This window comes from Pelecanus crispus, chromosome 1 (assembly GCF_030463565.1).
Source record: "Pelecanus crispus isolate bPelCri1 chromosome 1, bPelCri1.pri, whole genome shotgun sequence".
NCBI classification, from domain to species: domain Eukaryota; kingdom Metazoa; phylum Chordata; class Aves; order Pelecaniformes; family Pelecanidae; genus Pelecanus; species Pelecanus crispus.
This window is the reverse complement of record NC_134643.1, coordinates 155,190,505-155,216,617: the sequence shown is the minus strand read 5'-3', so window position 1 is coordinate 155,216,617 and position 26,113 is coordinate 155,190,505. Positions and strand designations below refer to the sequence as shown.

The following is a 26,113-nucleotide window of genomic DNA, read 5'->3' as shown; positions in this document are numbered from 1 at the left end:
ATTGTATTATTTGAGAAACAGTATGTGATTGTGTAATTAAGGACAGGAATATAATACCATATGCACAAGGGGCAGGGTTAATTTCAGCATTTCCTGACTAACCAAGGGCATTATGGTGTAACCCTAATGTTCTCCGGATGGCTATCATTTATATGGAGTTCATATACATGCTTATGAATATTTGGTTAAAATTCACCCATCATACTCTCTGACACAGTAATTAAAACCACCATGTTAGCTGCCAATAAAAATATTTTTGTGATTTGGTAATTATTCCAAACCCCATAGTCCCAGCTCCCCTACCCCCGACCCTTGTTGTCTTCCTGTTCTATAATGTATAAAGCTAATCTTGATGATGGAAAAATAAATAAGTAGCAGGGAAGGCTGGAAAGCTTCCAATCACAAAAGCTCCCGAAATGGGAGCAACATCCGATCTGGCCCACCACATCTTCTAGGTAGGCACTCCTTTCCTGCCTTTTAGTGATGCTTTCAGTATTCATAACAGCTGTGGAATTAAGCATTATGAACAAGAAGAAACCAACATGCAGTCTTTATTTTTCCCCATCAGTCCCAAACTATTCTGCATTGAGTTACAAAGTGAAAACCAACAGACTCTCAGATGGATTTAATTTCAACTTGGGCCCAATGCCAGACAAAGTTTCCCTATTGTTAAAACTCCACCCCATCTTTTCTAGAGCATGCTTACAGTTCCATCCTCACCCATCGTCCAAACATATACATGCACACACATACACATAGAGAACCAGCCACTCTACAATACAGAACCAAATCCATCTCCTCTGCTGTCTTAGCTAGTCTCATTGCTTTCCCTGGGATGACTAGTAGGCAAGTTGGATTTGGACTATAAGGGCGATTTTTAATATTTGGGAAAATGAAGGCTACATAAAACATACATTTTCATGTCCTAGATATTGTCTTCATAATAAACCTTTTTTAATAAAAAAGTCATTTTACACAACCAGGAAAATGTTTGTTGGAGGAGCCAATTATTCCATTCAAAAATAAAAGGTTTAAAACTTGATTAAAATATTAATGCTATAATTCAAAGTACAATTCTGGCATAACTTCAGCTAGTGATTTAACTCTGGCATATTGGCTTACAGAATCATGCAACAAACACGGATTTCAGAATACAGAAGTATACAGCTTTCAAATGCATACAGAAAAGAGAAACATGTAACGGAAGCAGTTAAGCTTTTACATGTACGGACTAGCACCAGATCGCTGTTCACGGCAATTGTCTTCTCTCTCGACCTCTTTCCATGGATGCTGCATGAACAACTGCACTCTATTTTTATAAAGTGCAGACATGTTTGCTTGTATCAAAGCTAAAGCAAGTAGTGGAAAACAGGAGAGGAGGTAGATTGAATTACTGTGTTTGAATGTTTGTTTTCTCCTCCACCTTGTACCATCCTCCACAAGCAGAAGCACAAAGTAAATGTTAAAAAACAAATGTATAAAATGTTGATTTGGCCCACTTCATGTTGGGCTTTTGGTTGCAGAAAATTTTTGTCTTCCTCTGTTGGCAAAACTGCAAAAATGCTGCTAATAGTACAGTATGGAGAACCATGTGGGTACTTTCCAAAGAATTAAAAACAACTAGTTAGGACTAAAGGTGCTTTCTTCCTGTATTGAGTTTTGTGTCCTTTACCCTTAAACAAGTAACAGAACTTCCAGAAGTCTGCCTGCACACTTAGGATCACTATAATGGTAACAATGTATAAAATTGTGTTCCAGTTTACAACTGTCATGAAGTTTCACTAGGATTCCTGTATTCCCTTCAGCAGCGTATGACTAGTCAGAGTGTAAATATATGGCACGCCCTACCAACAAGAACAGCATTCCTGCTAATAAAGCAAAGAATACTCCTATAGGAGCCAGCATAAAAGACCAGCCATAGTGTACATAAACAGCAAAGTCTGGGCAATCCATTTTTTTCATGTTTTTGTAGTTTTCCAGATCAGCCATCGCCTGGACCCAGATGACATACATCACGACTACCATCGAAAACAAGACACCTGGAAAAGAAACACCAGGTTTTAACAACAGAGTGTGAGACAAATGCTGGGTGCATTTACTGTAATACCCAGAAACCCATCAACGCTTGAGGCCTCATCTGCAAGGCACGGTCAGCCACCACTGGATATTTTTTTGCCTTTGGCTTCCTCTAACAAGCACTATCATCTCCACCTTGCTTCCGATTTGCACTGAAAGGCATACTCCCATGACAAAGGATATATCTGGTTTTGGTGGGCAGACCGAAACACAGGTTTGTTTACAGACAAAATTCAGGCAGGTATTTACTGTTTTGAATTCAGGAGCCGAAGGAGGGGGAAGGAGGGGAGACAGGACAGGATGACCTGGAAAAAAATACCTACTTTTGCTTCCCAAATTCTGACATTGTTTCTATCACAGTGTTTTGGATGAGATATGAAAAGGAGAAAAGGGTGGGAAACCTTTCTATCATCTTCACCTCTCTATATTTTGCTTCTTTTTTCTTATGAAAAGGGCTTTGTTTGGAACATACTACCTTCAGAGTATGCTACTCAAATATTTTGCAGACAAATTCAGATGTATTTCATTCAAAATCCTCCACATTAGAAAACAAGTTCCTGGTATAGGAACAAAACCCAACAGTAATCAAATAATAGCTATGAAGCAGGCTATTAGTATTAACCTCAGATTGGATACAAGTTTCCTGGAATTAATCCACCACATAATTCACAGCCTTTTCCCAACCACTCCTCTGAAAGGCCTTTGGATTATATACACATGATAGTAATAGGAGCACATGTCCTTAAAAACTTTGTTAATCTCTTTGTTACTATGCCCCAGAAGGAGATATAAGAAGAAAGTACTTTCCAAAGTATCAGTTGCATGCCTAATATTTCATTTCACTTTAGAGGAATGTGGACACTTGAGAAACGCAAGCCTGCAGCACAGATGCTCTAGCAGATCTGCTGGAAAACTGAGGGCACAAGTTTGAATTTTTTGCATGCTCCAGCCTGTACCCACTTGGTCCTTGAGCTCCAGCTGTCACAGTACAGTTACAGCAGCAGGACTATCTATTCCAACATTAAAATATTTGGGGGACACCACCCCATGGTGTTTTTATCCCAGGATGTTTAGGTGCCTCATTAAAACCACAAGCCAGTGCACACTCCTGGGAACACTTATTGGCAAACTGGAGTCTACAGGCTGTACAGCAGCAGAGTGTAAGTCAAAGGTATTTGTGGTCTCTTCCCCATCCTCCTAAATACTTGCATTGCGACCTTGAACAAATGTGACATTTGTGGCAAAACCCCCAAATGCACTTTGTAAGCACCCATGGACAGGCATTTGCTTCCAGACCCACCAGTCCTGGTAAGCTTTCATGGTTACCTTTCCCCGTTCCCACCCTGAGATGCTGCCTCACCACCTCCTTTCCCTGCCCTTCCCAGCTGCTTACCAGGGAGCAACTCTTGCCATCACTCCCTCATTTCCTTCAGGCAAAATCAGACAGGTTAGCTGCAGCAGTTTAAATTGGTGATCTGGTGACATTCTTGTTGATACTTTATTGTCAAAATGTAATACCTTTACATTCTGGACATCCTGAACATCTGACAGTTGAGAAGTCACAACTCAATGTTTGTGAACACTACCTTTTGAATCCCACCAAAAAATGAGCTGAAGTAATTAACCTGAGGCATAATCAAAACATGACTGAAAATCCCAAAGGATCTGCAATTTTTATGAGGCTGAAAGGAGAAAAACTAAATAAAGAAGGAGGCAGACACATTTCCTGTCTATGAAATATATTTCCAGGATTACATTTTTTGCTAGGGCTCAAATTACTAACAAAGTTTAAAAAAAACCAACACAACTCTAAAAGCCATAAATTCAATTTTGAAAGTATTTTACCTAGGTAAAACTCAATTTTGATGGAATTTAGTGCTGCGATTGTATTAAACATACAACTGGTGAAACAATCAGAAAGAAGGATCACCTTAGGGCCAGACATATAGAATGAGAAATTAAATTTAAGACTCTCCAAATATAAGTCAAATTGAGCAGAAGATTCCTATAACAGAACACCTAATGATAACAGATAATGTAGCAACACAGGAAAATTAGAACCAAACAGAGGTAGTAAGTTCTGATGTAAAAAGTAAAGAGATTCAGGGCCAAATTCATAAATGGGGTTATTAGAGACATGGAGTTTGCTCAAAGTTTCAAAACTTCAACAACAACAACAACAAAAAAAATAGCCCAAAGAATTGGAAAGATACATTGATAATATAGCACAATCCATACAAACATTGGAATTTACTTCTTCAGACAGCTGTGTCTGTGCATTTTCAAATGTCTGTATTCTTCTATTGATTCTCTACATCAGGGCAAACTTAGTCCAAAACAATAATAATTACAGAAAGTAGTGATGTGCATTCCCTTACTGTAGCAGCAGGTAAGTGTAACAAGGCCTTGCACATCTGGAATGCTTTTGACCTCTGGCACCCTGGGCCGACACAAAGCTACATAGCCCAGTTAGACAGAAGCATCTGCCATTAAAACAAAGCTCATTCAGAGGTGCTTTAATCTTGAAATGGGCACCCCTTGCTCTTCAGGCAGTCTGAGGCAACACCCTCTAGGTGGTTAAACTAGAGCCAACTCCGTGTAGGTGCAAAATAGCAAGCCAGTGTTGCCAGTGGTAAAACAACTTCAGGGAAGCTGAAATCCATCCGGTGATTTCACAGCAAGCTGCTAATACCTGTGTGTGGCAAATTGTTGGGTATGGAAATTTGCTGAAGAAATGTATGTCAAGCAGAGATAAATGTCCTTCTTTAAAAGAAAGAAAAAGAAAGGGAGAATATGTAAACCCTCTTAGTTAATTAAGGCACTAGAGGAGAATTTAAGGGTTCTCACTATCTGCTAATGGAGGCTAATTAGTAGGTACATTGCTTAGTGTGTTCAAGAAATGTCTTGAACAGTAGAATCAGGCTAAGTAAAAACTGACCATGTCCTGTTGCCTCCAACAGCATTTCATTCGTTAGTGCTCTTTTTGTCTAATTTTCACAGTGATGATTTCATGGGAGTTAAGCACTGTCACAGGAGTTTACTGAGGCTCCTATATGTTACAAATGGTAACAGAGAAAAAGGACAACAGAAGCATTTCTTAACAGAATTTCTTAACCCTCTAAACAGAGGGCAGACCCTGTTTCGTCCATTTGGTCTTGTTTCCTAAGATGTTAGAGTACATTAGAAGCAGTGGTGAGAGCAGGGAAGCAGATTTTGTACTTCTATTATCACCGATGCATCTACTTAAAATGTTTGATGCTTAGGGCCAGAGGCATTCCTATGCATTAAGCACTTCAGGTTGTGCTTAAATTTAAGCACATGTGCAAGTCTCTCTGACTTTAAGGGTTTTTCCTCCTGGCACCCACACTGATTGCATCAAAATACCTGATTCAAAGGCACGTTATGATGAATGGTTACTAGCGCTTAAATATTTATCTGGTTTTTAGATTCCAAAAGAATACTGTTTCTTTTCAGATTATATGATTTCATGTCTGTTTGCATTGTCTTATTTTAACAAAATGGAGGGATGTTAATGGTTCAAGAAACATTTGAAAAAAAAGCAGTACCAAGAACAGAGTACAAACAATTTGTTCAGCAGACTGAGTAGCATGTAAAATTCAGATACACATAACGTGAAGTATTTTTTGCAGGCCACAAGATACCAATTTGATCTATGCATTACGAACTGTAATAGTCATGTCAAATAACAGTCAGCACTTTATATGGTATTTGCAAAAATATAGATCTGGGTTTATCTCCATTTTGTAGAAAGAGAAATGAGACATAGAAACAACTAATCTGATATTCAGAGGTTCTAAGTATCCAAGCTTTGCTCTCAACTGTGGCTTTCAAAGGAGTTTTGCTTAACATGTAACACATACCATAACAGAGTTGCTAATAAATACAAGTCTTCTGCCTCTCCATCCTACTTTGTGCCTACATCTACACTATTTCTGCAACATTCTGCTTTGGTTATTTATATAAGTCAGTGAAGTACCTTTCACCAGAGTGTACTTAAATGAAAGGAAAGGCATTGGACTGAAGGCAATACAAAATCTTACTAAGCAGTTGTCTATCTTGGTCTGCTTAAGTGTTTTAAACTAGCTCCCATCACTGCAAAATCTCACTGCCTCAACTGAAATGTAGGGAATACAGTATTTTTGAAGAAAAATCATATATTGCAAAAAGTTTAAAATTAGTCTATTTCCTTACATCACCCCCATCACAAGATTCTGACTTGATTCTGAAGAATCTAGTACAGTCACTGGAATATTAGTAACTCAGAACCATTGGCAGAACCCTTAAGAGAGGTCAGAATTAGACTCTTTATCTGCTGGAGAATATTTTCTTAGATAAATTTTATGCTGCTTGTGGAAGACAATGGGGATAATTCCTCTATTTATATAACTACACTACTGCTATTCCATCCTACTTCTGTATCCACAAGTTTGCCTCACTAGCTCATCTCTTTCCTTCAGAATATTAGTCATGCCAGTAAGAGTTGAGAAAGCATCCATTACAAGTGTAATAGGAATGCCTGTTCATTATGGAGGAGAATATACTAAAATGAATATATATTTATTCTGGGAAATCTGTTCCTGCAGTCTTGTACTGACTATCTATTGTGAATGTCATGAACTCTCATAGCCAAGCTCCAAGGCAAAATTACTGAGATTGAAAAAAAAACCTCCACAATTTCATGAAGCAATTATTTTTAGGAACAATGTGTGCTATGATGTATTTCTATATTTTCGGCATTTAGACCTTTTGCATAGTGTGCGGGTGTCCATTTGCCCTTGCCTTTTAGTGAATATAAAATAAAACAGCAGTTGCATGAATCAGGAATGATGGGGGAAATTATTCCTAGAACATGAAATATGTCTGAAAGAGATTAAGACAAATAAATACTTCCCTCCCCCTCCTTTTTCTTTCTTTTTTTCCATTTTGCATTTTTTTAAGAACACACATGTTTGATACACAGCTCTGTGCAGTGTGATAAGACGCGGACTTCTCTGAGGTCACTCTTTTCTGTCTTTTGCATTTATTCTTTTGAATTTCTTTCAAACGAATGCTTGTGCATATTGCAGAGGAGAAAGAATACAGAACCTTTAGAAATGTCTATGAATTCAAGAAGCAGTTTGCTGGCCTTTAGTACTTATTCTTCCCACGTAGAAATGCCTTTCACTTGTCAATGGTGAATGGCTGTTTATGGCATGAATCTTTTACTATGCAGACATGAAGACAACAGGTGCTGGAAGGAATGATATGAGCTTTTTACTTGTGCCTAGAAGTTTAGAACTCTTTATCTCACTTGAGGAAAACTTGTACGTGTGTGTATATTTTTTTTTTCAATTGCATTTTTCGGTCCTTGTCCTTATTACAGATTCTACCATGTGCCTTGGCCTCTTGTGACCTTTATTTAAAAAGTATGGTTGACATTCTACTCTGAAGTACATGCAGAGGATCCCACTTAAGAGTTATGGGAGTTGGCACATAGCTCTAAAGACAGATTTTTGTCCTCATCTAGGAGCTAGAATTAAAATATCAGCTTTTTTCACTCTTTTGGCAGGAAGCAAAAGTCATACTTGTACTTCAAATCTTGGTTCTTCACAAGGGTGTGATTCTGTAATGCTCTGTGCACATCCTGGGGGCTTGCTTGTTTGACATCAGTACAAGAGGAGAGTTTTCACCACCACCCAGGCAGGAACAGGCTCAAGGTAATTATCGACTTTATTGAAGGCTTCTCTAAGTGATTATTTTATGGCAGCTTTCCCCTTTCCCTATCACCTTTGAAGCAACTATAAGGCTTCTTACAGTTTGCACTACTGTACCTGCTCTTGGTCCATCCTCTGATATTGTAGACATGGAGGTGAGGCTGCAAAGACAGTGCTCAAATCACTGACTGTCGTATCATTGAACTGATATGCACTTTTTCCCCACAGGTGTAGCATCTGTAGTTTTACCTGCAGCCTCAGGTAGTTAATGTGGTTCCAAAGCTTAACAGGGAAAGCTGCTATTCAATAAACTGCTACCAATACTAATAATTGTGTGTGCCTCTCCATTTGTGGTAGTTCAGCTGCACCACTCCATGAGAGAAGTGGACAGCCTTTCTTAAAGATCAGGATGAAGAAAAGGCAGTGTGTGACTCTGCCACAGATCAGACATCACAACTGCTCTGTGGGTAGGTTTGCTGCTATTCTGGGCCCCAGATATGCACCACTGTGGAGAGGCTTCTGAGGCTCCTTTGGCCCTTGGAGACCCTTTTGCAGTTCATCCACATGGGGACCAGTGATGCTGGCAGAGAGACCTTGAGTCCTTGAGGGGGTAATTACAGGGCTGTGAGGGTAAAAGGTAAGGGCATGGGGGCCCAGGTGATGATGGTCTCAAACCTGCTGCCCAAAGGATAAAAACTGTACAAAAGTTGGCATACACTGTGCTTACATAGTATATGCTTACTGAGCATACACAGCTCCTAGCTTTGTAGCTAGTGTCGCAAGCAGGGCTTTGGCTTCTGTGACCACCAGACCCTCTTTGAGATATGAGGACTGCTGGGGAGAGGTGAGAGCCATCAGACAAGGTTGGGAAAGAGCAACAAGCTCAGTAACCTTGTGAGAAGAGATGCAAACAAGGACCACTGGTAGACAGACATCAAAGCCTCCAGATAAGCAGGGGGAAGGAAATGGGGAGCATATGCACGGGACAGAGCAATGAGGGAGGCTCGTACACTTCCACTGAGAAAGCAGTACAACTGAAATCCCATCTCAAATGCATAAATGAACTCAGTGTTGGAATAACACAGGAGGAATTCAAGTGCATGCAGTCACTAGATGATGAATGATGCTACTGCAGCTGCAGACATGGTGAGACAGCTTGCTTGATTTTGCTGGATGGATACAGACTCTTTAAGAACAGGCAGTTAAGATGGGGTGGGATGGCTGAAGTCTGCACAAAGAAATATCTTGAACTGACAGAGACCTTCTAAGTAACAGGAGCTTATGGGTTAAGATCAACAAGGTGGACAAAAAGGGTGTGGTCATGGTGGGTATCTGCTACAGGCCACCCAATCAAGAAGAGAAAGTGGACTAGAAAAAAAGTTATGATTTCTGGTTCTCATGAGGGACTCAGCCACCTCAGTATCTTCTACAAGGGCAACATTGCAGAGAGCAAGCAATCCAGGAGGTAGGTAGCTGGACTGCATAAAATATAACTTTTTGAAACAGGTGTGGAACAGACCAAATAATGGAAGTGCTTTGCTGGACCTGCTACTCAGAAATGAGGAAAAACTAGTCAGGAATATGATAGATGGTGTTAGCTGTGGTTATAATGCCCATGAAATGGCAAAGTTTAGTACCCTAGGAGGAATATAGAAGGTGAGTAGGAGATTAAAGAGCCAGAACTTCATAAGAACAGACTTCAGCCTGTTCAGGGAAATGGTAGGCAGGATCTCAAAGGAGACTGCCTTGAACGGCAAAGGCTGCCCTTAAGGACAAAGGATGCCTTGAAGGGTGAAGGGGCCCAGAAGAACTGTTTGTTCTTCACAGGCAACTTCCTTAAAGCACAAGAATGGTCCCTCTCAGTGTGCAAGAATTCAAGCAGGTCTGGCAGAAATGAAAATTAAACTCATGCAGAGCTACATCAGCAAGAACACAGTCAGCAGGTTTGAAAATAATAATATTTCTCTTTACTCAGCACTTGTGATGATATATCTGGAATATTGTGTCCAGTTTGAGGCACCCTGGTGAAAGAGAGATACTGATAACTGAGGTGATGACCACCAAGATGGTTAGGTGGATGGAGGAAAAGAAGAGACTGAGCAAGCTGGGGAGTTTTAGTCTGGAGAAGAAGACAGGCTTCATCTTTCTAAACGGAGTTACAGAGAAGATAGGGATAGACTCTTCAGAGACATGCATGCTGGAAGAATGAGACACCGTGGTCACAAGCTACAGCAAGGACAATTTCAGGTGGATATAAGTTAAAAAAAGCATGTTTCACAATAAGGTTCATCAAACTGGGACAAGTGCCCAAATATGCTGAGGAATATGAATTACTGGAGATTTTTAAACCTTGACTGAATAAGGCTCTGAGCTGCCTGATCTAACTTTGAAGCCAGCCCTGCTTTGAAAGGGAGGTCAGACTTGGTTGCCACAAGACGTCCTTTCCAACCTAAACTTATTCTATATCACTCAGGACCTCTGTTTGTGCTCCTTCCATAGGTCCCTCCAGAAGGCAAGACTATTTGCCTTAGCACCAATAAGGTGAACTGTCCCTCTGAGAGTGTGTTTCTTACTATTGATGCTAGAAGTTTAAGCACTTGGTTTATACAAAACACTTAGCTTTTGGATGGCTAAATAGTTGGCATGAATCTCCTTCCCAATAACTTCTTCAGCTGCTTTCTGAACCCTAAGATGGCACAGCAGACCATTCTACAAGCTGTTCTCTTCAACTGAAGCAGAGCTTTTATCTGCTACGCAATTTGTCAGTTAAGGTTGCAAAAGGATACAGATACTTCAGTCCAATAACAGGTATTAAAATTGCTTCCTCCAATATTTTTCTTTAAAGATATATGTAAGTAGGAAAATGACTGATCTTCCTATCTTCTTCCAAACTTCCACAGAACAACCACTTTGTCTAACTTCTTTCTCAAAAGCTTACTAGTCTCTCCAGTATAACAGCTACTTGAACTTTGTGGTAAGATACATCCAGGCCCTTTCAAAACAATGTATTCCTTTTTTTCTTCAAATCAGTATGCTGGTTTCTGTATTACAAGAACTCTAACTTCACCTACGATCTAAGCCATATTACATCTTTTCATTTTCCCATTAGGTCTGTGTTTAAATAGACAGATACCCTGGCTGCATCCTGATCACATGTTGGTATGAGGGGTAAATATGCACCACGTCTCATCACTCTACCCTTCCATGCCCTGCTTTCCTTTGGGAGGCAGTAAACAAACAGGCTTTCTAGTCCTGGAGGAGATGGGTGGAGGAAGGGGTCAGGGCAGCAGGTAACACACCACCCTGCCTTCTAGAGGCAGGCTAAAAGACTCCTCTTCTGCATCAGGTTCTACCTTATCTTGCTCTGCGCCCAAGTTATCCCAGATTTAAGATATTAACTATCATAAGGAATTCCTGTTGGGAGAGAAAGAGAGATAGCATTTCAAACCGTTGGGTCTGAGAATCCCTCCTACTCTCCATTTAACATGATGGGCCATTGATCAGTTACACCACAGGAAACTGAGTTGTTGTTCAAGACATCCCACAGGACATAGCTTTAACTACGGACAATGCAAAGTATTTATAAGCTCTTCTTATGACAGTATGGTCACTCCCTCCAGGATGATTTTAATTCATGATATAATTAAACCCTCACCTTGGCTATGGGAGTATACTGACACGTGAGAATTGCTGAGAGCAACAATCTTTTTTTTAATGTTTTTGCAGGTGATCTGAAGCGTTGGATAGGACAATGATATCTATAGTAAAGTATCTTCCGCAAGCAGCCCTGCCCTACTGGTGTGGCTGGGAGTAGATGCAGAAGAGCTTGGTCAGGAACTGCGTCCCCTTACCCAAGCCAAAATATCTTGTGCAAGCTAAATGTCTATGGGGTCCTACACTCTACTGCCACCACTACCTTTTCGCAAATCATAGCAGGATTTTGCTAAATAGCTTTGCTTTTCAAGAACAATGGTAATAGTAAAAATAACACAGCTCTTCTCTGAAGCCCTGCTTAAAACAGTCCTGAAGTTGAAAGATACTACTTATATAGAGAATAAAAAGTCAGGATTTCTCTTAAAGAACATCTGCTCTATAGGGATGAAGGGTGAGACGGGCAAAAAGATAGGCCCAAGGTCACATGCAGGGATAATAAAGCTCACTTAACTTCACACACCTAAAAAAATAGTCTCTCTAGATTCCCGCAGTAGAGAGGTGTAGGGTTCCTCCATAACATAGTCATCTGACCCATATTAGACCCCTCTTTCAGGATGAAATGAATCCCCAGCTGAGGGAACTTCTTACACACCTACCGTTTTGACTGCCAATGAATGTTATTGCCTCCTGCAGGCCTCCTAGGGAAGCCAAGGGAAACTAGCGCAGACTTGGGGACCTAACTTTCCCCTGCCTGAATGAGGGCAGATGAACTGCCCCAGAGTGGAGAACACACACGTCGCTTTGGACTTCTGTCTATCAGTACCTGGTGCCTTCCAAGTGCCTGTTTCCTCTCCAACAGCCTCTGCTACTTTCTAGTGACAACTGAGGCTTTTTACAGATTATAAATGCAGCACAAGAGCAGGACTCATATGGGCTCTTACCTTTCAAATTAGTGACAAAACACCTTGAAGTATCATAGGATTTCCATCAGACTATGAACATTTTTTGTACGTCTCTTAAAAGAGTGGAGGAGTAATTCTCAAGGGATCAAATACAAGTATGCAGGAGTTTCTTCAGAAAAAAATATTATAAAATACATCCCACACTTCACTGAGGGTCCTTTAAAAGGGAATAATGATCATTAGCTGCGTATGCAGAGCTACAAGGTGAAATGGGTAAGCCAGGTCAGCAGGTCAGCAGCAGAAGCAGAAAGAGAGCCCAGGCCTTTTGGTCCGGACACGAGTGGCTCTACCCCGTAACACAACATGGCCCTCACAGGACTGCCTCTCACCAGGCTTCATACAAAGGAGAACAGTGATTGAGCACATACTATCATTTACATCCTACACAACTGTGTCTTACACACCAGTGTGGCATCTTCCAGACTTTTCAAGGTTAACAGAACAGCATCCCAGAGAGCTGCTCATATCAGCTGAATTCTGGGAGGGTGCATCCTCCATAGTACGTGTGGGTTATGAGGAAGGAGGGAATTCAGTTATTTGTCAACTTTCATTCACAGAGGTTTAGAGCTCCCACTTACTCATATGTGACAGCTATTTTGTGTAATCCAATCACATCCAAAACATTTCTCCTATATTGGTCATGTGAATATGCTGTGTCTTCCAACTTCTTTAGAGCCCACCGTAATCATCTTTTGTGTCACTGATTAAAAAAAACACTCTCCTTAGCTAAAGCCCTTGAGAATCCTATAAGGCAGCATCCCTAAATATGCATTTTTTTCCTTGCTAAAAAAGTAGATTGAAATTGCAGTGTCATTCCATTATTTGCCCTGGATTTTTTAATCTTAAAGTAGCTTTTAGAACAGCTTCATGACTAAATACCTGTGGAAAGAATTGTCTCCAAAGCAGGAACTGCACAAGCCAAAGGACAGAAGCATATGCTTTCTCTTTCTTTTAACCATGATTACTATAATTTTTGGTCAAGAAAAATGGAAGAATACCTAATCCTTTCTATTCTTTAATTGACTGAGCAAACAGTATACCCACCAGCAATGATGAAAAAGCCTCCTCCTGCTTTGTACAGAATGTGGCTGGCAAAAGGAGCTGCACAGATGATGAAGAAACTAGCCATCACAATAGTGAGCACTCCCAGGAGCATAAGAACTGTCCAGAAACCTCGATAAACTGGAGAAAGGGAAGAAGGAAAAAAAGTATACAACACTTTTTAGAACTTCAACAAGTGGCATATTTGGCTAACAAAGATTTTTCTTTTTCCCTTCTCTTTTCACTTGCCTTATTAACAAATGAAACATTCATTCTATTGTGCATATACATTATATATCATGTGGACCAAATCAGGTTTGAATGCCAGTCCTTATCTGATGATCATGGAAAATAGGTTGTAAGTTGCTATGACTGAAATCCGTCTGCTTAATATTTAGCGGGGACTTCTAAGATAGCAACTTGGCCAAATGTATGCTCTTTAGAAAATGATACACCAAAGCTGTAGCAATGATTCTTCGGGATAAATGATTGGACTGACAGGATACAATTGTTTTACCAAAATTGTCTGGGAGAAGCAGAGAGTTGCAACATCTTGGCATTCTCAGAGCTCAGACCATATCACCAATAGCAATCTGTAAGTTCTCTGCAATTTACAACTAGATAATTCTCCTTACATATAGTCATATTCAATAGAAGGAAATTAAAGCCAGAGGGGGAAGAAACTAAGAAAAATGTAACCTGGGTTTCTGAAAAACACTTAAGTATTTTAAACCAGCCTATTCCTGCTCTAAAGCTCTTTGTATTTTATTAAATTTAAAATGTGATGTTTCAGAAGTCTCTGTTAGACAGTGCCAAGCAGTGCTGAATTAATGGATGCAGCTGGTGATAAATGAGCCGAGAGTTTTGTGACATACTCTGGCCAAAAGAGTCTTTCTAACAATTATTTTTTAGCTGGTTAATTGCACATCCATTTAACAAAGTCATCATTTTACAAATGCTACAAGAGTGACATAAATTTCTCCCATGAATTTAAAAATTGGTACATTAACACAACCCATTAGTAAAATTATGAGTTGCAAAGATCTCCATCGTCAGATCTAAAAATCTTGAAGCACTGACAATTCAGTCAGTGAAAAACATTTCCACCCAACTGAGGGAAAGCATATAAGCCAGCTGGCAAGTCAGGAAAAGTGAGTCACAAAAGAAACTGCCACTTATCATTTGACAGCACCAACTTACTTTTATGGCAAAACACAACCAAGCAACTATTATACTGGTTCGTACCCTGAAAGTTTCAAATTCATACAGCTTGTTAGAGCCAGCTATTCTGGAATAATTTGGGTTTGCTCTCATCTGAAATCTGAAGGTGCACTAGACATTATCAGCTTGTGCTTCCCACTAACGTGTTCCAAAAATCTATAGTTTTTAACTTGACCAGCTTAACTCATGTTAAAGTATACATCATCTTGCTTCTATCACCCTTGTAAATGTATTAGCTACATCACGTTCACCACATCACATTAGCCACACTTTTTAAATAACATCTTTTTTAATCCAGGCAAACATTCAGAGACATAATTTTCTGCCACACTGATCAGCAGATTTGGGCATAGGAAGGATGAATGTGTCTGAAAGTAGCTGGCAGAAGGGTTAAAACTGTGTTTTGGTGCATATCCAATACAAGTCTTCTTGCCACATAAACAAAAAAACATGGAAACAGGAGGTAGGAAATAAGGCTGTGGTTCAGCAAAGCAGTTAAGTGTGTGTTCTGCTTTAAGTACTCTATCTCTTACGGGATTTAGGCACCTGTTTAAAGTTAAACATATAGTTAAATGATTCACTTAATGCAAATGGGCAGTGAATGGAGACCTAGAAAGGTAAATCTCTCAAGTCCTTCAGTCTTGGGTCTCTGAAGCAATTTCATATTATTTTACTCATGGGGCTACTTTGCTAAGCTTCATCGCAGTCCCCAAGTCCATGGGACATTACTTCCTCATTTAAAACCTAATACCGCTAAATCAGTCTATAACCACCCAACTCTTTTACATGGATGGCCCAAGGTACTTCAAAGTCATGCTACATAATACAACACATTGACCAAAATGGACCTTGAAAAAGCTTTCTTCGATATCATTATGGTCAGTCACCTAAGTCATACAGCAGTGTTTCTATTTTCTGAATGGATGAGGACACAAGCTTCTCCAGCATTACAAAATTAGTATATAGTTTCATTATCTACTCTTCATAGAGGAAGCTTTGAAGTTTGCCTTTAGTGAAATTTTACCAGAAAAGCTTGATTTGTTCAAATATTCCTGGAAACTGAACACAAAAGGAGTACAAATGTAACTGATGAAAATTTGTTTAAACCCCTCTGTAACCATACAAGACAAAAACTGTTTCTCTGATCCAACAGCATAACTATTTTATGCATTATATGTGAAATACTGATTTGACCTAGCTATCATCTGAAATAAGCTTCCATTCTATTTCTCTAGAAATAATTTACACTGGAGAATCATGGATAAATTCTGATGATCCTAATACTTGTTTAGCCAGCTAACTCTGTCATTAAATGTCAATTAGAAAATAGAGTAGAGTTGACAGGTAAAAAGACTGCAATGTTCCCAAATCAGTGACTTTTCAAGTGAAAGACTACCCCCTCTAATCTGCAAGAGAGTAAGTCATTAGGGTCATTGGTGGCACAGGCCTGAGGAAACATCCTACGAGCATTTAGACTTTTTCTTTAGTAAGGGAGTTAAAAAGCATCTAATTTTCTCCAAAGAAGATTTCACTTATTCACACTGAGACCATTTTTGCTCAGACCGCATTTCCCATCTTCTCTGCCTAGCTGGGCAAGATCAGTTCCTGCAGGGCTAATCATTCAAAATTACAACGCAGCCCTGCTGCTGTCATTTAGCTTAGCTGGCATCTATAGATGAACACAAAAGAGCTGGCTGAAATTAAAACCACCTAAGAATGAACTTACTCTTCAAGTCAAAGACTTTGCTGCTCTGAGATTGAGGTGAACCATGACAGATAAAATACAGCAGAAGGCGCAGCTTTGAATTATGCTTCTTTATATCCCATGAAAAGGGATGACACTGTGATCCAAGTAGCCTGTTTCAAGAAATAACGGTTCAGTGTACCTATACAAGGTGTTAAGAGAAGTTTGCACCATTTCAAGTCTCATTGAGGCAGTTCGTAAGATAGCCCATGTCCTGGTCTACATGACAAGGAGTACCCTTGCCTCTGCAAGGTACTTCACAGATATGTCTGCATTAGCTACCTCAAGTACATGCATTATTCCAAGTGTTTCCTGCAGCAGAAGAAATAAAGTACAAGCACTACTGCAGAGTCCGAGGTAAACCTATCTGCAGTGTTAATCTTAGATACTATTGCTCTGTGTTGCAAGAGTGCTAAACAGAAAGTTCTGTAGCTTGTCTTGGTAAGCTAACCCTTCATTGGGGTACAACATTTGGCTTGGCAGTGACAGGCAGGACTAAAAATAAAACAGGACTTAGAGGAAAACAGGAGTACACATGGTATGCTTGTCTTTGAGCTCTACACTGTTCAGCCTGTATAATATGGGAACATTATAGCTGCAGTATATTCCTCCAAAATTGCATGACCTGTAATTTTCCATTGCTACTTGCTTTTTTCCCTAAAGATCCTAATTTAGATTCCTCTGAAGACTTCTGCATTATTTGAAAACTGGAAGAAGTATCTGGTTTTGAGAAAGGGACCAAATTTTGGAGAAATGGCTGAAAATTATTACTACAGTTTCTAGTATAGTAGATCCCAGCATTGCTTATAAACTGAAGCCACAGATTCATATTTTAAGATGTTACTGGTGCATGATATGAAAGAGTAGCAAGAATATATTTGAAAAAGTTACACAGGTGTGTCACCTGCAATGCAAGCTCTGTAATGTGTTATTCAAGAACAGGTTAGCTAATGACACAGTGTGACACCCATTGACAACCGGAGACGTTAACACCAACCTCATGAAAGCATACCGCATATTTTATTGCCCTTGCTGACTTCAAGTGTTTTAACATCTCAGCCATCAGCTCATACATTTTCTATTGCCTATCAAAAAAATCCCCAGCCACTTAATATTGAATTTAATATCAAACCTGAATTATTAATCACTACAAAGCTGAAAAACTTTTTGAAGCATGTGTGCATACAGTCTCACATAAACATTACTAAGGACAGGCAAAATGGCTTGGAAAAGTTGCATTGAATTTTCACCCACAAGCTCCCATCCTAAAGTGAACCTTTCTTGTGATTTGACTGTGGACTGTATTTTAGAATATGTCTTTTTTACCTCTCTATTTAATGTAAGAGATATCAAAATGCTTTTGACAAGAGGTATCAAAATGCCACCCACAATATAAAATACAATGAAAGGTGAAGTGCCTGAACTGCTTTAAATCAGGAGTACCTTCTCTGCAGATAAACAGCTGTAAATGAAATCACACACCTCATCAGCAGTGCCGGAGACACACCTGGCAACACAGTAAACCTTGCAAAACTTTTCTCAGTTTCACTCAGTACCCTTTACTATCCCTTAGCAGTAATAATATTTTTTTTTTTAATAACCTTAACAATAAAACAAATACAATATTCACAGTATGAATACATTGCTTTTTTAAATACTCCTTGCTTTATCACTGCTTGGTGGCTGGGGAGTTCTCCCTTAGTAAATGTACTGTATTACAATCTCTCATGGGCAATTATGTGACTGTGTTACATAACAGCATTTTTTTTCCCTAGAAATAGGCTACTGCTAACATTTCACTGTACAATTTTTATTTTCAGATTTCATTGCTGATATTTTCTAGATTACTTTAGGTTAATTTCAACCTAGTAACAAACCTGCCAATAAATTTGATCACACCATTTTAGATGTAATAGTTGCTGAACAAGAATTTCACTTCAGTCCTATAAACATCCTGTATTCTACATTATATTAGGCACTACTTCAAATGCTGGCAATGTGCCCAGTACTGGACAAAATAAGATACTAATGGTCAGGAAAAAAAGGACTGGCAACTACAAATCAGAGTATTAAACTAATGTGTCAGTGAAGCCCCATTAAATGCCTTCCAATTTAGCTTCAGAAGGCGCTGGGGCAATTTACAACAGTTAAGGAACTATTGTTTATTTCCAAATCAAGTTGAAAAAAAACCCCTCAAAAATAAAATTAATGACTTCACTAAGTGCTAGATCTTGCACTTCTTAAGAATAATCTCACTATAGCCAATGGGCCTACTTGTACGAGTAAGGACTCTGTACATTTTTCAAAAACAGGCCTAGTACTGTTCTGTAGTAAAACAGAGTTTCATAAAAGTGTGACAGTCCTTAAATGTCAGCGTTAAGTAATCTAATGACATGATACCATGCATTAATCTAGCTAGCAATGAATTATTATTTAAATACTATACTATTATGTCTTCAAAATAGCCTGATGGGATAACCAATCTGATTATGATTATACAAATATATGTTTATTTTTGAGTGTTGAGGTCACTACTCTGGCACTTTTATTGTATGGGTTAATTTCATTTTTTTTATTTCTCGCTTGTAGTTTGTTGCACATATGTTTGTGAATCATCATATAAATGAATGTGCTGGCAACACAATGAGATGCTGTCTAAGTCTACTTAATAGCTGCATGCTGTAATAGCTGTCATTGTAAACCACTGTACCATCACAGAAAGTCACTAGAGTCAGGCTTCCCCTGAGTTCATTTAGATACCTATTTCAGGTTAAGATAAATGACATGGCCTGCAAATTCCTTTAAGTGCATTAACCATAAATGATGGTTAGCGCAGCTGTGGACCGCACCTTACACTGCAGGTAGGTGAAGTCCTCCCCACTCCACCAAGATACTTAACAAAAACAGTGAACGAACAAAACCATTAAAACTGCGATTGAAAGATATAGAAAGCTGCAATTTCAAAGCAGTGCTATCTAACCCTTCGAAACTGATCATGCATCTGACAGTAATGATGAAACGAAACCTGAGACATGAAAACATGCATCCAGATCCCCAATATAAGCATCACTGTAGGCTCTTCCATCTTTACAATTCCATCTAAGGCTGTCATTCTTGACACCAAGAGTACATAGTCTAGGTTTGCACAGCAGGAAGAACCAAGCCTTTTTGTCTAAAGCTTTGTAATGTTTACTGAAACACTAGACCTGAAGGTCTTCAGTGTTTGAGCCTTTTGGGAACTATCAGACAAACACCATAAAACCAACACACAAAAAGATGTAAATAAGCTAAGAGGGGACAGATTGAGACTCTTTTGAATTCTGGCCCAGAAAAGCTCTGAGCCAAATTCCTACTGATACTAAAGCCAAAGGAGGTATGTCAACAGAAAACTTGGTCCAGTCACTGCACCCAAAAATCATCAGAGATTTTAGATCCTCAGGAAACTTATCTTTCCCTCAGCCCTTCTGACTGGATGGTAACATGGCACTCCACCAACAAACCACACTTGTGTTTCCACTAGGGGCCACAGTTAAATCCAAATTCCTCTGATAATGTCCCAAAGTCTCTTAAGCCAAACAGTCTGTAAAAGAAGTCACATGCCATTGCTTGCTCAGAAAGTAACAGTTCTGTTAACAGAAAGTTAGAAATTTTTAGAAAAATGTGTTGTACATACATGTTTCATTTTTCTAATGAAGTTTAAAGCTTTTTATTCAGCTGTTTATTTTTCCATGAAAGAGCAAACTAAGTATTTTTCAGATGGCAGAATATTTCTTCTTATCCGCTCCTAATTAAAATAGGACTTGAGGGACTCACTAAAAACACAGTCATAAACCTGTGTGGGTGATTTTCTTTTTTTTATCCCCAAAAGTGAATATGTTGAGAAAGCTATGAGCCATGAAAATGGTAATATTGTATCAAGAAACAGTAGCAGAACCAAAAAAAGGGACAATAGCCTCAATCTTTTGGTAGTGCGCTTTTGTTCTATGTTTAGTTGATGTAAGGTATTAGATGCAGCAAACTGGATGTACAAACTGTTGATGAAATCTTGTTCTTCATGAAATCAAACTGGGGGCTTTTGCCACTGGCTTTTACATTCCTCCATTAGCATTTGCTCCACTGTGAATCAAGAAGAGGATAACCTTCTAGTATTTCTTAATTTAGCAACTACAGTTGCAGCGAGGTTTTAAAAACTTGTTTGCCAAATATCATGGGCAAGACTGTCAAACTAGACTAAAGGAGAAACAAGCTTTGAACTAACAGAAGAGATGATGACATAACCTTCTTCATAAAAAGTTGTGAAAGATTCTTGAGCAAGCATACCTGCTCTAGTAAATAACTCAGCTCGGATGCTGAAAATGAACTGGAAGCATTAAAAAAAAATGCCAAACCTCTTCAGTTTTAATGAGCTCAAAAGCAATCCAACTGTATCTATTTATATAGCAGGAATGGCTCTGAATATACTCTACCTGGGCCAGCATCTATAGTACAGTTCTGTCTATTTTTAATCTCCTAATATGAAATATAGATAGGAAAATTATATTTGAGCAGTGGTTCTTTTGGCAAACATTAACTAAAATTAATTAAACTTTTGATGATATTCCTTCTCCTTTCTTTATTCTTTGTTTGTCCACTTCTGTGTAATCATGCAATATAATATGAGGATCCTTTGTGAATGTACGCGTGAATGGTGGAATACAAACTGTCTAGATTATTAGGAGCTGGTGACTCTGTCACTTTCAAATGGAAAGATAAACTGTTCTAGATGTGCTGTGAAGTTACAGATTAGATCTCTGAATGGTGAGGTCTGAATTCTGCCTGGACAAACAGTTCATAATTTCTAAAGATTAACAGAACCATTACCAGTCCAACTTACTTTCTGTTCATGTCTGCAGCACAAAAATTGGATTCTGAAAACACTTCAAAGTTAGCAAAGGCATAATTACAGCTTCAGGACAGGAAGGGATCACTTAAGTCACTGAGTCAGCAGGCTCAGAGACATGCAGCATCCACACATAACGGGTTATTGAAAAAGTCATATGAAATAGGTATCAGAAGTGATTTACTTCAAATATGTTTGCATAAAGCCCTTGATCTGATGAAATGTGACTGATATTTTTAATTGGAGTTGTAAAAACAGCTTTCCAGGCATTATTCAAACATATGTTTTTCAATTACTGTATATCTTCCATATATATATACACACACACATCTCTCTTACTGCACTAGAGTTTCTTGGTGTTGATATCTCAGTTTAACATAGTAAGTATTTTGGACTATTATAGAGAATATATATATTGAAAAAGAGCTTAGTTCACAAAACAAAACTGCCCATTGCTACAATCTTAGGCTGCATTATTCATATATGGGACACACTATTCAGAGTAATTTCAGTGCTTCAACTCCGTGTAGTATCAATGGAGAGAAGATGGGACATCCAGCACTCGATGCAGTATATCTGAGTTAGTTGAATAAACTTAGACAGTATCAAGGCCCTTCTCCTCCTTCCTCATAAAGTAAAAATGCAATATATTTCCACATCTGGTTATTTAACAAAAAAACAGTTTTATTGGAATACATGAGAAGAAGTACTTGTTTCACGCATTCAGCCCAAGGAAGATACTTTTTATGTTGGATAAAAAAGCAGTAAAAAAGGAAATGTCTCTTTTTTTAGAAATGACTTCCATTCTGCCATCGTGCTTAAAACTAAGCATTCAAGTGCTTTGCTAAACAGTGGCTTAAATATGCATGTTGTAAAATGATGAGAAGTATGAAACACCAAAACTCTATTAATTAAACTGTGTGGAGCGATAAGGCTGTTTTATACTGAAGCATCCAAATTGTTTTCTTGCAACTACAGGCATTGTATCCATTCGCAGCCAGAAAAATACTTACTGATTGCAGAGTCATAGGAGGTTGAATTATGTTCATCTTGGATAAGAGGAAATGGTGACAGGTAAGCATGTGTACAGTTCTTAGAAGGTGACTGGTTGGCTAAAAGTGAAAGAAAGCTAAAGATTATTTTACTGCCGTAAGAATAAAATATTTTAAGCCTGTTCTTTAAATGGGTAAACTGAGTTTCGTAGGTCGAGATTCCAGGTCCTTTCCCAGGCAATAGCTTTACAGTCGATTTTGGTTTGGTAAGAGATACCAGCCTTGTTATCCAGCCAAGGATATTCCTTAAAGGGCAACACAGTTTTGTACGATGGGAACAGTAAAGCAGCCTTGCTGAAGGCAAGTATCTGGCACACTGTAATTTATATGCAATGCATATGTATGCTTTTATATGCATATGTACCTTTCTCTTGTGAGAGTCAATTACGTCTGTCTCATCACTGCATGTCTCACCAAAAAAAAAAAACAAACAAAAACAAACAAACCCAGGAAATTACTTTTTCTTGTGAAAGAACAATGAAAAATATCAACCATCTTCAGAAAGTTTACTGTCTCAATAAATATGAGTTTAGTCTATGGAATCAATATTCCCAGAGAAGGGTTATTTCACTCTTTATATTAAATGCTTATAAAAACATCACCTTCTTCCTTGTGAAAGATAAAGGCTGACTATAGCTTAAACACATTTAAATTTCAGATTCCTGACCAGAGAATTCTCCAGATAAATAACAAAGGGAAATTAACTACAGTGAATATTACATTTGCCACCTAAGACCAAGCAACGTATTTAGCAAAATATGGGTTATTGAAGTCAAATTTGTATGATGGCATCTGCTTTTCAAAAGGATTATGGAAATCTTGCAGTAAGGAGAGGGAGGTCTGCACCTCAGAGGTAGGGTCAAAGACAGGAAAAGAAGTCTTGCTTGACCTCTTCTTCATGGGAGATTTTGGTTGTAAAATACTATCGGATCTTCTAGAATCCTGGCACGTAGTAAAAGAAAGCAAATGGTCATCTGTGAATTTAGTAGAGGGATTCTTCTGGAGATGATGTGTCCTACATCACTTTCACAGTGGAATTGCCCATGCCCTCCTTAACCCATTTGTAGAACTAGCTGGAGAAACTCTCCAAGCAAAAATTCATGGACCATCCTAACCACTAAGCTCTTTTTCCCTACATTACAGAAATAAACAGTCTGTTTAACAATAAGTGGCAAGAGACTGTCCTGATAAGAATGGACTCAGGTTAACAGGACAGCCATAACACTCACAGCTAAGCTGACAGTAAACATGTATGATTTTGCCCTGGGGTTTCATTTTTTCCCTTTTGTAATCCGTACAAATTACAGATTACAAAAATGTTTGTCAAGAATTTATTTTAGGGTAGCTGAAGAACCTGATCACCAATGAAGCCATATGAAACCCAGTGATTCACAAGATGGAAAAAGAAAACACAACAATTCTGAGAACAAACTACTGTAGATAATGTAAAAGGAAAAAGTTACTTACTATACCAGAAATTCCACATGCTGACATTATTCTCTTCTACATTTCCATTGAACCAGCACCTCCAGAAGAAGCCTTCATGATGGAAAGTGGCCTTCTCTCCCTATGAGAGGGGAAAAAAAGACATTATCATATAATTTTTAAATGGCTGAAAGAATAGAGTTCAACTGAAATTATATGTTGAGGTAAAAACCATGACCATCATAATGAAACACAGCCTATCTGAATATAGGTTAGCTATAGCATATCTAAACAGTTATGCTTCCTTGGAAAGAATGTCATACTGCAAAAGTAGTATCAGAAAAGACAAATTCATTTTAGAGTTGATTACAACTGGTTACAAGCGGTTTTGAAGCAGGTTTGTAAGCCTCCAGAAGGTCAAAATGAGTATACTCAAAAGCTCATACAGAAATAAATTCTTACAAAATAAACACACCCAAGAAACCTACATATACATTTCTCATTATAAATAAAAATGTCCATACTAACCACAGCATCTTCAGGCGCTTTTGAACACCTTCCTATTTCTGTTGCAAGAAGCCAATAATCAGTTCCAAATGCCACCAAAAAAAGCAAAACCCCCAGAGCTGCAAAGAAGCCTCCAAAAAATATCCCCACATTGAGTTTCATTATCGAAGTTATCTTCAACAAAAAAAAAGAAAGGAACTAAAAAAGAAGAAGCAGTAAAATAAATAAAATTTTGGGGGAAGTGACTAAAAAGCTGTTTGGAGAATACAGCTCATATCTGAAGTTTCTCTTCACTTTACTTTCTGCCTGTGTTTCCCAATGCCCTATGAGTTGATTTGTGTCTCCTAATTTGTGTTCCATGTGGCTGACTCAAGCCTGACAGATGAAAAGAGCCTTCTATTTTAGGACACTGATGGCAGAGCTTCATTCTGTTTCTCTGTCTGGACAAGGCCAGTCAGAAATAGCTGACCTTCCCCTAACTAATCAGGGATTGACTTGAAATATTATTGCAGCTGGTGCATCAACATCAGTGGAGATGGCGATGGAGACACAATGGCTCTGTCCATCCATGTGAACTGTGTTACAGGGCACAGAGTAGCAGCAAGGACTTCCAAAATTCAGGCTTGGTGGTGACTGTTTCCTTGGCTGCTAGCGGGGAAGGAAACACACGCAACACTTTGGAAGTTACTGTAAATCATGTGAGTAAACGAAGGCTGAGATTTTTTTGTGGAACTTTGAAAACGTGGTAGCCAAATTGCAGAGATGCCTTTGAAAAATCCTAACTTTTATTACAAATCCAGTTAGCTTTAAAACTCTACATCCTACCCTTAAAGTAATAGCTTTAATGACACTAAACCAAGCATTTAACTGCTTTATTTATTCAGATGCATCTTATTTGCATATATCACAAATGCATGCAATTAAAATTTCCTCCTACCACCTGATAAAAAAACTTCAATCTCTTTAAAAAAGATGACACTTTCCCATATGTCTGCTTTGGCCATTTTATTAGGTGATGAGGTAACACATTTAAACTCCAGGGACTCACTGCACAAGAAAAAGGCTTTTCCAACAACTTCTTTTCATGCCAAGCAGGCCTTCCTGAACATCTCTAGTGGATTACAGGGCATGCTCCTGTAGAGATTTGTTGAGTTCATTATGCACCAGATCCTGCAGTCCTTAACCAATAAATTTCCACTGGCCTTATCTAGCACCAGAGTAGAAAATATTCCACTGACTTCCCATGCTGGGAAGCGCTGGGACCAAGAGAAAGATGAAGTCAGTTACTCCAGAAAACATTCATCACAAAATTTTATTGCAAGAGACTTAGGTCTCCAGAGGGATGCCTACTTTCCAATATCCCAGTATCCATTTGGACAGCGCAGCCATGTGCTGAAGGAGAGCAAGTAAAAGACTGTTTTTACCACCTCTCCTCATTTCCAGACAGATGAACCAGAGATGTGTCCTGAGTGTTTTTATAACACTACATCATCTGCCTAATGCCATATTCGCATTTGTTACAACTCATATTTTATTCAAACCTGATTCTATACTAACTTCATACACAAGCACATCTGATATTTTGTGGCCTTTTTGCCCTGCAGTTTCAATGTATGCAGAACAGTAAATGAATTTTCAGTCAAACAGACTCTTTTTGCCATATTTGCTTTCCCTGACAGCCACTGATGCAGTTCACTTTGCTATAGCAGAAAGTGATGTTTGGAAATATTACTTTGGAAAGTGAAGTCTTACTGTTCTTTATTAAAGAAAAAAATGTCTTCAGGAAAAAGAACATACAGAATGTGCAATAAAAGAAAATAAGGTATATTTTCAAAAAG

General features: G+C 38.6%; 1 protein-coding gene across 1 annotated transcript; it reads right to left on the bottom strand.

The window, feature by feature from the left end:
• Nucleotides 1–1,815: 1,815 nt before the first annotated feature.
• TMEM182 (transmembrane protein 182) lies at nucleotides 1,816–24,437 on the bottom strand. The gene is made up of 5 exons (XM_075727706.1): nucleotides 24,297–24,437; nucleotides 23,811–23,910; nucleotides 22,305–22,403; nucleotides 13,451–13,588; nucleotides 1,816–2,039 (listed from the first exon to the last, which is right to left on the bottom strand). Exons 1-5 carry the CDS (start codon nucleotides 24,435–24,437, stop codon nucleotides 1,816–1,818), a joined length of 702 nt encoding a protein of 233 aa, XP_075583821.1.
• Between the last annotated feature and the right edge of the window lie 1,676 nt (nucleotides 24,438–26,113).

What these genes read in the sequence shown, in the direction of transcription:
- TMEM182 (XM_075727706.1), bottom strand. Translation starts at nt 24,437, where the DNA reads ATGAAACTCAATGTGGGGATATTTTTTGGAGGCTTCTTTGCAGCTCTG. An exon ending in CTCCTATGACTCTGCAATCA is followed by an intron (nt 13,589 to 22,304) that starts GTAAGTATTTTT and finishes CCCTTTCTCCAG; the next exon opens with TTTATCGAGGTTTCTGGACA. An exon ending in AGGCTTTTTCATCATTGCTG is followed by an intron (nt 2,040 to 13,450) that starts GTGGGTATACTG and finishes TTTCTTTTCCAG; the next exon opens with GTGTCTTGTTTTCGATGGTA.